The sequence below is a fragment of the Vulpes vulpes genome, chromosome 2, assembly GCF_048418805.1.
Source record: "Vulpes vulpes isolate BD-2025 chromosome 2, VulVul3, whole genome shotgun sequence".
NCBI lineage: Eukaryota > Metazoa > Chordata > Mammalia > Carnivora > Canidae > Vulpes > Vulpes vulpes.
Genome location: NC_132781.1, coordinates 31,154,970 through 31,169,007, shown reverse-complemented (window position 1 = coordinate 31,169,007; position 14,038 = coordinate 31,154,970). Strand labels below are relative to the sequence as shown.

At 38.5% G+C, this 14,038-nt stretch overlaps 1 protein-coding gene across 4 annotated transcripts in view; it reads right to left on the bottom strand.

The window, feature by feature from the left end:
• Nucleotides 1-14,038, bottom strand: part of ANKFN1 (ankyrin repeat and fibronectin type III domain containing 1) — a 450,535-nt gene that overhangs the window by 61,267 nt on the left and 375,230 nt on the right. For all 4 annotated transcript variants that reach the window (XM_072747535.1, XM_025995982.2, XM_072747537.1 and 1 more), the window contains 2 exons: nucleotides 11,975-12,065; nucleotides 6,043-6,150 (listed from right to left, as the gene is read on the bottom strand). In XM_072747535.1, the coding sequence (XP_072603636.1) occupies nucleotides 6,043-6,150; nucleotides 11,975-12,065 (199 nt within the window). The remainder of the gene's footprint in view (nucleotides 1-6,042; nucleotides 6,151-11,974; nucleotides 12,066-14,038) is intronic.

Sequence of the window (14,038 nt, the reverse complement as noted above, 5' to 3'; positions counted from 1 at the left end):
GGAAAGGAAACAAAAGCAAGTGAACTTTGGTAGTTGGAAAGCAGATGAACAGATGGATTTAGCAGACTTGAGAAAGATGAATCCTAAGCCAGCGGTGGAGAAGGCTGAGAAGTAACCTGATTCACCCCTTGGGTACCACATACTGCTGAAAGTGAGGGATGAGTATGGAGCTAAAATAAGAGGGATGTTTAAAAAGCAGTTGGACTTCTGGATCTTCTCCTCTAACCTGTATAGCTGAACAAATGCCCCTTCCCCACTCTAGAAAAAAAGCTCCAGTGGCTTATTCTCTGAAAAACATAAAAATGGGTTTCTAGAGTGGCAGACATGGAGTACAGTTAAAAGTGGGGGTGGGATGGTAGTACTGTACCCAAAACAGGTGGATTAAATGAAAGTTTCCACTATAGGTTATTTCCCCACCAGACTCTCAGAACATTGATACTCAAACTTACACCCTCCATTAAGGACATTGGAAGAAACCTTTCTGGAGACTCTGACTGGACTAAGAGAATTCACCCAAAGCTTCTGACATTGCTTTCATTGGTTTCTTAAAAGGCCATGCCAGATGAGCTTACAGTGATAGGCTATATCTATATAGATAAAGAGCCCTATCCATGTGCCCAGAGCTCCCCAACAGCTATTGACTCTTTCTTAATTGTCAGTGAACATCCAAAGATCACCAGACGATGTGAAAAGCATCTAATAGGAAAGACAGAGGCCAAAATAAAAAATAAAAGAGCAATTTAGAGGGGAGACAATGCTGAGAGAAGAAACTATAAAAAGAAATGAAGCCTATCATTAATAGCCTGAGAGAGAAACAAAGGCACTGTATCCTTGTAAAAAGAATAGAAATCTAAGAGAAATACTCAGAGAATAAAAGAGTACTGGAAATTAAAAGATATAGTATCAAAAACTGAAAAACTCAGTAGAAAGCTTAGAAAATAAGGTTGCAGAAATCTCTGAGAAAGAGCATAAGGACATAGGGATGGAAAATAGAAGAGAAATTAACTGGCTAACCTAGGAGGTTCCACATCAAACTATGAGACCTGGTAGGAGAGAGCATAGAAAAAAAGGGAGAGACACACTTAAATAATTAACATACAAGAATATATCCCATAGTTGAAAGGTATAGCTTCCCATATTGAAAGGGTTTGCCAGGTCCTTAGCACAACAAACAATACACCCACACTATGGCATTCCTTTTTTTGTATTCAATATATAAAGAGGATAAGGGGTTGGAATGGTAATGTGCATGTAAGAGGGGGGAGGGGAAAAAAGGAAAATCATCCTTCCTTAGATAATGTCTCAAACTTAAAAAGAAAAATCAAGAATTAGCAATAAAACATGTTATTCAGAGACATGAAGAAAATATCAAAGCAGAGTTTAGAGTATTGATGTTAATTAAAAAGAAACTTAAAAACCTTCCAGAGAAGAAAAAAAAAGGTATCGTATAAAACCTCTGGAATCAGAATGACATCAGATTTCTCAGCACTGAATGTTAGAAAAGAACAAAGCAACCCCTTCAAAACCTGACAATTATTTCAACCAAGGATTCTGTACTTATCTGAAACCTTAAATAAATGGTAGGTAGAACAAATGCATTTTTGGACAGTGTACCCAAAAGTTAGCTCCTAAGAATCCTCTCAGGAAATGACTAGAGTAAGGATTCCACCACAATGAAGGACTAACCAAAAAAAGTAAGACCTATAATACAAAAAGAAACAATCCAGTATTGGAGGGTGCCAGAGTAGTCCTCAGTATGGTGGTAAAAGGAGACCCTAAGATGCCAGCTGTGCACCAGACACAGGCAGCCAGCAACCAGTCTAGGTTGGAGCAGGTCAGGGCTTGGAGAGGTTTCTTCAAGAAGATGTAGTTGAAACAGTACTATTATATTTGATTGATTGAGAGAAGATTGACAGAATTGCAGAATAGTGTGAGGATGAATTAGTTATAACCACATAGAAAAACAATAAAACATACAATAAAATATGATTTTTAAATACAGGGAGAACAAAAAGTTATCCAGGAAAGGAAAATAATCATAGAATTAAGTGACCATTATAATGTAAGCAATAAATATTGATCTTACTAAAATTATGATACAAATACATTATTAGGAGGACAAAGGGTAGGGATTGTGCAAGTTAAGAGAGCAGAGGGGAAAAATCATCTTAGTGATTGTAATGCCTCAACTTTAAAAAAAATGAAAGATTAGCAGTAGAAACATGTTATTTAGAGAGATGAATAAAATATCAAAAGAATTGGCTAAAAGAATTGATTGTCTTTGGGAAATAAAAAATGGAGAATGGGAGGAATTGCTTTTTCTAAATAATAAAGCTGTTAAGTGCTTTACTTATTTAAAGTCACTCAGTCCTTAAAGAATGGCTGATAAGTATAATTTTTTTTTTTTTTTAAAGATTTTGAGAGAGAGAGAGAGAGACATCACAAGTGGGAGGAAAAGGGAGAGAAAATCTGAAGCAGACTCTGCTGAGTGCAGAACCCAATGCAGGGCTTGATCCCACAACTGTGAGATCATGATCTGAGCTGAAACCAAGAGTCAGATGCTTAATGGACTGAGCCACTCAGCCTCAATACAGATAATTCTTATCTGCATTTTACAGGTGAGCAAAACTGAGTTATAGACAGAGTAGGTAATTGCACAAGGTCACACAGCTAGTAAATGTCCAGTCTGAATTTGAACCCAGCTAATCCATGATCTTAGCTGCTTATGCTAAGACAACTCTCACATTATAATCATATATAACATAAATTAAAGATTAAACTGAAAAAAAAAAAAAAAGAAAATTGAGAAATACTACTACTAGCTGGGAAAGGGGCCCGTGTAAATGTTAAATATTCTGAGTCTTCTCCATTCTGGGCACATGAAAGAATTTCATTTTTTGAAACCCTGTGGTTGGGTGTAGCCATGTGCCCAGTTCTGGCCAATGAATTTTGAATGTCCATATGAGATATTCAAGAGTTTCTTTTCCTTCTTCAATGGGTGCTGATAAATATTTCTAGAGAAAGGATGTTAACACAAAAGGACAGCTTTCAGCTGACAGTGGTAGACCTATAGATTGTGGAAGAAATAAATATTTAAGGAGTCATTTGGTTACTGCAGCATGATATATAGCTCATCTTGACTGATTCAAGGTCTATACTGACACACTGAGCCATTGATACAGTGGCTTCTGACTTATGTCTCTATGTAGCTCAGGGCTCTGGAACAGTGGTCGGTTTTCTGGACTCCGAATGCAGTAATTCTTTAGCTTTTAAGTGCTTGGCACATACAGAGTTTATTTTATTCATATTGATATGTTTAGTACCTGACACATAGTAGGCTGTGTTTCAGTTAATGTTTGCCAGCTGAAAAATTGGATGATAATTGAAATTCATTCCCACAGGGCACTGCCATGATGAACACAACTGGCTTCTTTATTACTCATTATGCATGTCAGGGCATAAACTGAATAATAATGGCTGCTCCACATCTCCATTGAATTTGTATCCCAGTACTGAACATGCAGGTTAACTGTGGCCACTTCTTTAGCCAAAATACAGAAATTAATGTCGGTTTTGTTATCTCCCATGTAGGGCTTTGGTAGTAGAAGGGCTGTTTTATTATTATTTCTGCATTTGGAATATGCTGTGTATTTACTGAGCACTCCAGGCTCATTACAATGGAGTCAATGATTACACTTTAATTCTAGGATTTATCAGTACAGTGTAATATTGGTTTCAGGAGTAGAAATCAGTGATTCTTAACATGCAACACCGAGTGCTTCTCACAACACATGCCCTCCTTAATATCCATCCTGCCCTCCGCACCCCATCTAGCCCCTCCTCCGCTCCCACGAGTAACCCGCAGTTTGTTCTCTGTAGGTAAGAGTCTATTTTCTGGTTTGCCTCCCTCCTGTAGTTGAGTATTTCAAATATCAATTTTGTAGTTTTTTTGTATGTAATACTTAATTATCCTTGATTTATCATTTTAGACTTAGAGTAATGTAATGTTAAATTATCTTAAAGTTCTTTTTTTTTTTTTTTTTTTTTGATATGAGGTCATTTCCTTTAAGTTGGCATATTACAGGTCAGCATTTCCCAAAGTCTGTGCCTGGGAACACTAACTCTGTGAAAAAAGTTTTACAATGGCTTTACAAATAAGTTTGGAAAATGCTTGGTTAACCAAAGTCAAAATGTCTCTTTATTAGACTCTTTAATATTGTAATGCTGATTTTAAATTTCCAGGAAAGGGATATATAATGCCAAATTTTCCAAACTTACTGACCAGAGACCCTTTTTTCAGCTGGGCATTTTAAAAATCAAAAAAACATTTTGGGTACTTGTTTATGTGTCCAGAGTACATTTCAATATAAAAAATACTTTTCCTTTTTGGGAAGTTCTACTTATGCCTTACTTAAATATTTTCTGACATTGCATATTTACATCTCTGTCGGTGAATAGCATATACATGATAAAAGTTGAATGGGAGCTATTGAAATAATTGGGCTCTCTAGATAATTGTTTCTTGTTTATTAGATAGTAATGTAGTAGTGGGGAGAGTATCTAAATCCTCAGATAATATGAAAACCCCTCATTTTCATGAGTAGTTTTAGCTTTCTTCCTCTGGTAAGGACCAAGCATGAAGTGGCTTATGAATTGCAAGGAATCATCTAGTCATTTGCTTTATTACCTTTCCCTGCCATATAAGAACCAGCTGGCAGGGGGATGATGGAGAGGTAGTGGAGAGAACAGAGCCTCAATAATGCCTGGCCTGGTTAAAGGAGTCCTGGTAACAGAGAACTTGAGTGTACTTTGGTCAGTGTGGAATCGTTAAGGCCATGGTCTGGGTAAAGTTTTTTACAGATTTGTGAATAAAACCCACTTGGATTTCCTTCTCAGCTTCTTCCATGCACATTTACATTTTCTAATGAGCCACTCATTAAAAGAATATTATTTTCTCGCAAACTCTTGTCCTCATTTCTAGCTATGGCCAATATTTCTGAAGAGCCCTGTTGTTATAGCTATACAGTAGTTGGGACCAACTGTTTGCTAATGCCAAGTATGATTTTTTATACCTGGTTCAGATTCAGCTAGCATCTCTTAGGTTTCAGCCATGGATTTTTTACCTAGCTGGCCCAGCAGTGCCCTGAATCTAGAGAGTGCAATGCAGTTGGGATCTGATGGGTGAAGGAGCATGGAAAACGAAAACTTTATGGAGGCTTTCATTCTCCAAATAAAACTAAGTGCCTGTTCCACGAATCATTACACAGATCAGAAACCTGACCCTGTCCCATTTGAATAGCCCAAATAGAAAGGAAGTTTTTAAAAGCTTCTCAGAGATTCTCTGGGTATAGTTGGCTAGGTCTAGAGATGTGTGCGCCACTTTCTCCTAAGCAGTAGTACAGGGAAGGTTAAAATTCAGGGTGAGATCCATATCTAGTGCCCAGTCCTGATGTTAAGGGTGGGAGACTGCACTTAGAGACAGTGATCCTGATTCTGTCTTTTCCTGGCCTTGTGACCTTGGTCAAGTCACTTAGCTTTAGCATTAGTTGCCAAAACAAAGATGAGAAAGAGATAGTGGGTGTCAAATTGCATTACAAACTTCATTGCAAATATGCATGAAGGTTTCTTGTGATTAAAACTGGCTAAACTTCCTCAGGGATGCTCATGGAGTTTTCTTTGGGGCTGAAAAGTTTGAGGGTGAATATCCCAAAGACCCAGCACACTGAGTTTTGTGAGAGTTTTATGAAGGGAAAATTCAAAGGGAAGGAAATAATAGCAGCTGCTGTTTTTCTTGAGCTTTTTTTCAAACTGTTTGTGTGGAGAGAGGGTATGAGAGAACAAGAGACCAAGGGAATGAAGGAGAGGGAAGTCTCTTCTGAAGGGTTAAAGCAAGATAGTGCTGTAAAGTGATTCCAGATGTACAAATATTAATATCTCTCTCTCCCTGATGAATGAGAAGGTATGACCCAGTTAGGAAACTGCTAACATTACCGGCGCCACAGAGACCTCAGTCCATGGCCCAGCACAGATTTTTATCCTTACCCCGGCAGCTATAATGCTGATGAAGGGCTCGGACCTGCTGCAGCAGACCTTCCAAAACTTCACTCTGTCCCCTGTGTCTGGGCTCTCTGTCGTCATAGTCTTTCCAGTCTATGAACAAAAGAAACAAACAGTGACATTTTAATGTGGGAAGAGGCCTCTCCCCTGAGGCACTGCATCAGGAGCTGGGTTCTGCTCACACTCCCTTGGACTCCAGATAAGCACCCAGCACTTGCACGGCTGGCAGGCAGTGCCAAAGGTTTGGGGCTGCCATAGTTCAGGGCCCTGTGCAAAACAGCAATTATGGTTGGTTTTTTGTGTTGGGCAGTTTTAGGGGAAGAGAAAGTGGTAACTGAAGGCCAAAAGAAATCAGGGACTCTGGGAGTCCAGTTTCCCCTCCCCAGCTCCTTACCCTCCTTTTCAGCATCCCAGGTCCTAATCAGCTCCCCTGCTACCTCTCCACTGAGCACCCCAAATCACAACTGGATTTCCACAGTAGGAAAGAAAGGGGTGGGAATGTGCAGACTAGATGAAATCCACAGTCCCAATGCTTTTATTGTAGGTTTCACACTTTTGGCCAAATTGACATTTCTTTCCAAGGAAAGAGCCCACGTCAGATGCCAAGAAATGGAAATCTACATTTTGCTCTAATGAATGTCTGCTTTGGTTAGCTGGCACAGCAACCCCTGCACATACTCCGAGCCACCAACCACCCTGTCTGCTCAGTCTCTAAATATACAGTATTAGCTTACATGGCAAATTTAAATTGCAATACCCACTGAGATTTTTCTCCCCCTTCTATTTTCATTCCATTTGGCTATAATGATATCAAGAGTAATAACCCATATGGGACTAATGTCAAGATGGTAATTCTGCTGTCTCCAACTCTGGGTTATTTTTTTTTCAGTGGATCTGTCACTTCATAGTCCATCCTTTCTTCTATCTGCCCCTACCTCACTTTTACTCTCTGAACCTTTTAAAAGTGCTTCTTGGTTGAAATGCTTTCTCTAAAAATGCTAGGCATTCTTTTCTAGTAAAGCTGGTTAGTTCATGAGTGTATATGAGGCTTAAATTCTAATTGAAGCAGTTTCACATTCCCTCCCCACACATTTATTTTAATATATGGAGTCTCCGTTGTTCAGAAACTTAATGCAGCTGTCCTGATGGTGAAAGTTAGGTAAAAACATCACTCATGGGTCCATCCAATGCCTAATAGTATGGCACAGTTAGAAAGAACACAGGTTCAGGAGTCAGATAAGCCTGGGTGTGAATCCTGGCTCAGTGTCTGTAAGGCACTAAACTTATGCTGATGGGGCCTTTGCTCTGTACTATGAAAACTAAACACAGTATCTACCTTGCAGGATTTTTTGTGAGGATTAAATGAGAGGTTTATTAGATATCCAGCGCAATGCCTGTATATGGCATGATGTAAATCATAAGTTAAAAAAGAAGGGAATTCACTGATGAAGAGTGAACTCCCTGTGTAGTGAGTATGGGAACATTTCTTACCCTGTCAGATGATTCCCTATGAAGGAGGAGGCCTCAGAGATTTTCGAACCCTTCCTCCTTTCTACCCTCATCCAGTTACCCAGCTCCATTTTACCTCTCAGAAGACTGAGGCCCGGAGAGAACCATTCCAGTTCTATGTTACTTAGCTTGTCTAAGGCAGAGCCAGGACCATAATGTAGTCTCATGCCCCCCCTTCCCCCATATAGCGCTCATTTCCTTATACCGTGAACACGTTTGTTTTTTTTTTGTTTTGTTTTGTTTTGTTTCTTTTGGGAAGGAGGGTCAGAGCTTGGTTGGAGTGTATGTGGTGTGGCTTAGTTGTGGTCAACTCTGGAGACAGAGAATTGGCATAGGTGCCTTCTGTAGACTCTGTTCCTTGTGGGCAGAAACCGTGACTTAATTTCTCTTTGCCTCAGGTTTCTTCTTTGCAAAGTGATTTTTCAAGTATTTTTTAAAAGGTTGTTTAAGGGATGCTTGGGTGGCTCAGTGGTTGAGCGTCCGCCTTCAGCTCAAGGCGTGATCTCAGGGTCCTAGGATGGAGTCCCACATTGGACTCCCCGCAGGGAGTCTGCTTCTGCCTCTGCTATGTCTCTGCCTCTCTTTTTGTGTCTCTTATGAATAAATAAATCTTTTTTTTTAAAGGTGATTTGAAGTTTAAAAAAATAGTGTAAGTAAAGCACCATTCTGGGCACAGCAGAGACACTCATTAAATGTTGGTGAGGCATTGTGAATAGAAGGGTGGTGTTCAGGTAGACTGGGCTAGGAAAGGTGCTTTTACCAGGAAAATTGGAAATGTCTGAGGAATCAAACTCCAAGTGACCCTTGGTCTTACTTGCAGTGTCCCTGGTATCTGGGCACAGTGATCATAAATGCTGCTAGTATGGAGTCCCAAAGGCCATTATGGTTTTGTTCCCTCAGTTGGGTGAGTGCATCTTTAGTGCTCATGATAAAAGGAGATACGTTTGCTTGAATAAGACTTCTGGGTGGCTGAGTTATTATGTGGCCCTGCACATGCTAATACATTCTAATGAGTGTTAATACTGCCATCAATGCAAGGGGAGATGAAATGGAGCTGGCTCTTGCAGGCTAAGCCCTATTACATCAGAGGCAAGCTCAAGCTGATGACTTTATGATACATTTGAAAATTACTAATGCTAAATTGCAGCCCAAGTGAGCACTGGACATGATGCCAAGGTTTTTGGAAAGAATGAGTTTTTCTCATAGATGTTTGGAAGGTTCTGACGACTACATAAAATAGGAGACTTTAGGGATGAGGGAGAAAATTGAAAATATATTAAGAAATCAGGAACCTGACAGGAATAAACTTAGTGTGGTAGGAAAAGAGCAGATTGTGCCACATAATACAGTTCACTGTTCTGGTAATGAGACACTTCAGTTGCAACACAATGCAGAGCTCACATTCACTGGCGATATCAGGGCTTTCCTGATCGTAACTCAGACAAGCCTGTCTGGGTCCTTTTCTCTTATTATGTACCATACCATATAACATAAGTCTATAAAAACACATTAAGGCCTTTTGTAAAAAATATTTTAAAAAAAGTTTTATAGCTTACTGGAACATATTACCAAATTTCCAATTACTCTGTCATGTTAGAATACATTGTCCTCTAGTAAATATCTGAATACGGATATATGTTGCATCACAATGTCATACTCTGTTTATAAATAGAGCCAGAGTGTTTTTATATTGTTCTTTTCCAAGTGATATGGCATGTCTGCAGCACCTATAATGACATATTTGGATTTTAGTGCTTTGCCAGACATCCCTACTAGTCAAATGGGCCATTTTAGAAAGCATTGCCATTTGCTCTGTTAATTAGCAAGTAATAAGTGACAGTCCTGGACAACTATTCTTGTCATTCTGGAGAATGCCCTTTCAAATAGGCTGTGAAGGAGAGTGTCTGATTAGAATTTGAAGTTTATAGAATGTCTGATGCTTATAAGTAAATGTATCCATATGCAGATCAGAATTTGCATTTGGAGTGGGTAGTTTTCCCCTGTCCCACTCTCAGGTCAACTGACACTTTTTTTTCTTTTTTCTGTCCCTTCTATCCCTTCATCTACAATAATATATACTCTTCTCCACCCCCCCCCCCCCCCCAAGAATTCTAGATTTTTTTCCCCTTAGTATCTTAATCTTGCACTATTTTCAGTTTGTGTTTCTGGTGTCTTTAATAAGAAAGATGTCCAAACAAGACTGGAATAATTAAATCATTCAATGCCTGTGGGACTCAGGGGCCTTCAAGATCTCTGGTGTCTGTGGTTTAAAGCCCTGTATCACCTGGTGTAGGTATGTGAATCCACTAGAAACAGTAGTCAGGAATGGTTGGCTGGCTGGCTCTTAGTCTCCTTGTCTGCCTGATAGCAGGGCACTAGTTCCCACAGCAGAGGAGACATGGAATGGGCTTGATCAGTTCAGGCTTGAATCCTGGCTCAGCCACATACAAGAGTTGTGACTTTGGGCAAAGCAGCATCCTCTCTGAGCCCCAATTTCCTTTTAATAGAGGAGGAGGACAGCATAGTGGTTAAGAACAAGGGCCATAGGGTTTGGGCCTGACTTCAGTGCTTGTTAATTTTGTGATGTTGGGCTCTATGTATGCATGTGCCTCTATGTAAATAGTTCCCTTACCAGTAAACTGGGACTATTAATAAAAACCACCTTAGGGCAGCCTGGGTGGCTCAGCGGTTTAGCGCCGCCTTCAGTCCAGGGTTTGATCCTGGAGACCCAGGATCTAGTCCCATGTTAGGCTCCCTGCATGAACCCTGCTTCCCCTCTGCCTGTGTCTCTGCCTCTCTTTCTCTCTTTCTGTCTCTCTCATGAATAAATAATAAAAAAAAATCTTTTTTAAAGAAAACCACCTTAATAGGTCTGTTGTGGAGATTAAATGAGTTGATCCATGTAAAGTTCTTAGATTAATGCCCAGCATATAAGAAGTCTTACAACATATAGAAGTTGGCTCTGATGTTCAGAGTGATGCAGATGATGAAGATGATGGTACTTATCCACAAAACAGGAACATGATGAAGGACTTGGGTGAGGATTCAGTGAGACACTGATGAAAGCCCATAACATGCCACCTGATTCTTGGTTGATCTTAGGTAAAGAGTTGTTACAAAACATGAAAAGTACGTAAATATATAAAAAAGACAACTAAAGAGCCCATGATCCTATACCCAGATATCCAATGTCAAATATTGATAGTTATGTGCATACAGACCTACCTAATAATAATCAAACTCACAGCTTAAATATGTTAAAAAATATTTTTGCAATATGTTTTTACATAAAACTTATAAAGTAGGAGTTTTCTACACAATGATTTTTTTAAACACCATTTTTAGTGGTTGTATTTTGTTCTATAATGTGGATATGTATATATAATACTTTATTTAACCACTGAATTAATATTGGATATTTGTTCTCCCTACCATACACGGTATCTCACTATATTGACACACTGCTTTAGTGTGCATATTTGTTCATAATTGTTTGTCTACGTTTGTTACTTTACTCTAGATTCCTAGATAAATAATTATGGGGTACAAGAAATGGCTGTTCTTTTTGTGGCAAATTGTCACACAAAGGATGTAGAAGTTTGCACTCTTACAAGAAGCATATGATATCATTTTGAACTATCACAGTCGTGAAGGTTTTTTAAAAAATGAAAACAAATTCAAAGTAATAGGCTCAATTATGCAGAAAAATCTATCATGGTATATCTAGAGACATTTCTTCTGGTTAATTAAATTTTGTGGTTAATAGCTACCAAAAATACTATACATAAATTATTAATCTTCAAGTGATTAGAAGAGGCTTTTGCTGGGGGTTTTCAGCCACCGTTACAAATGTCATATATTTAAAGCAGAGTATAGCAGAGTGCCTGTTAGAAAGCTTTTTCTTCTGATGGAATGTCAGGTAAGTAAGATTTGCTGTATCTCATTCTCTTATCAATTTGATGAGGGTAAGGAGGTCAGGAGGAGAGAGGAGAGCTAGAATGGGCCAGCCACTCCCTCCGTGAAACTATTCTTGTCATTCTTAGACATTCTGGTATCTGGGCACAGTGATCACATCCCCATGAAAAGCCTTGGGAAAGGCAGGATTGGATTCTATAGATGCAGAGAGTTTAAGGAACTTTTGAAGGCCACGCAGCGAATAAATGGTATCATGGGTTCATTGAATTCAATCTTGCTGGTTCCAAATTCCCTCTCTTTTCATTCTACCTACTTGCCTCCCAAGGGGAACATTTCTGTAGAGGAATCATTCATTATGTGAACCAGCTGCTACTCTGAGGAGGTCTTGTTAGTAGTCCCAAGCAGTGGGGAGAGGGAATGTCAATGGTATCCTGAGGATGGATGAAGGGGGAGTTGGAGCCTGTGGCCAGGCTTGAGAGAGTTCACCACCTACTAGAAGGCGAGGCACATGCTGGTACCGTGGTCTGAGCAGGTCCCCATCCTTTCATGTTATAAGCCGAGACTTGAACAAAATACCGTTGGCCCTGAAAAGTATCGAAATAGAATGTATGCATTAGGGATTGTATTGAATCAGTTTTACTTTAGAAGCAGATTCCTGTGTCTTATTAACTCATTGATCTATTGGGAAATCCACTAGCCATGCTTTAGCTCTCTAGCTTTTCCTATTACGTTTATGTGTAGTTAATAAATATCTTTGGGGTGCCCTCAGTTTCTGTGAGCTTTCTTTTTTCAAAATTGGAATGTCATAATTACTTTTTTCCTTCCCCTGAATTATATACTAATTATTAAAAGTCACACACAGTTCTGCAAGGTTTACCCAAAACAGCAATTTCTCACCTCCTTATCCTTGTTTACCCCTCCCTAGAGGCAGTCACCATCATTTTATTAGCTGATCGACTTCTTTTAAAATTAACAAGTTACAATGAATATCTTTTCAGATTAGTACATCAAAGATCCGGTTCATTCATTTAGTGTCTGCATAGTACTTCACTGTGGGCAAATACTGTCATTTATTTAACCAATACCCCCCACTGGTGAACATTCAGATTGCTTCCACATTTTATGCCACAATAAATAATGCTACAATAAATATATTTACTTAGCTATTAAAACTTTAAAATTCTTTGATTTCACTTCAGTTTTAAAACCATCTTTTAAAACAATGGCTTATATTCTTTAATGTCTTATGACACTAAAAATTTAGAAGTTGTTTGCTTACTTATAATCTTTTAAATGTTTTATATGGTTTTATATTTTTGCTTTGAGAAGCTCATTTTTTCCCTCAGTGAACCCAAAGAGGCATTTTTGAAGCCAGCATTTGATAAAACGTTGCTTGTGAAAATTGGTAAACAGCGTTTGAAGTAAAAAAACAAAACAAAAACCAAAATCACTGCATCTTTATAGTGCCTTTTTTTGCTAAGAAGTTTTAATAATTTTGGCCTTACCATATTATAAAGTTAATTTTTTTAACATTAGAAATAGGTTTCCTTGGACTTCAGGGTTATGGCGATTCTGCATAAGTGTCAGTCTACTTCTAGGCTTTTATGTGATTAGGATAGTGTCTGAATTGCTCTCATTGGATGACCAAGTGGAAAAACTAATCCCTGTAAAAATTAGTTCAAATATTAGAGAAACTCTCTGTGGAGAGTTTTCCATTTTTATCACAATATCACTTTTTCTTTTAAGCAAAGGAAATTCCCTAGGGTTCTCTTCTGGCCCTCTTCCATCATGTGAGCTATAGGGTTGGGAAGCAGTCTCCGGCCGATAGCATCTCTGGGGGCCACCCACTCAGGGGTTTGTTTGCTCTGGTAATCCACACTGTTGGCCCCTGGTGTAGACATGTGATTAGGACTAAAGGTCCAGATTCTGTGGTGGTGACCCAATCACCAAGAGTTCTATTAGAATAAGTGGTTCAGACTTGAAGAGATGCAACCTAATGAAGCTTTTTAATGCTAGGTTTCAGGATCACACTTTGCAGATAACCATTTTAAAGGTCAAATCTTTTAGAAGAATGACAGCAAAAGCAAGAAAATTCTCACTTTTAAATAGAAAGGTCCTCAGATATTAATTATTTGAATTGGAGCAAAAAAAATACAGATTTAAGTATACCTTAAACAGTTTTTATTAAGATTTTGATGATTGTTTTGTTGCATTTTAATTATTTGAGGAGATACAGGGTTTGTTCCAGGATGAACTGATTTGCTAGCTGTTTTTATTTTTTACATTTCATATGCTCATATGGTTTATAGTTCTATAAATAATTAATGTTTGAGTTTAAATTTGTTAAACAAATAAACACAGTTTCTTCCAGTTTTTCATTCACAGTTTAAATTGGTTCAGATTACTGAGAAATGTAGTGCCACCATATATAGTTTCTTTTCTGTGAAAGCAGATTTAGACAGATTTTTTTTTTTTTTTAATCAAGGGAAAAGGATTTCTCTCAGGAAATTGTATGACTCCAATAGATGACTGATCTCAACTGAGGCTATGGGGGTGA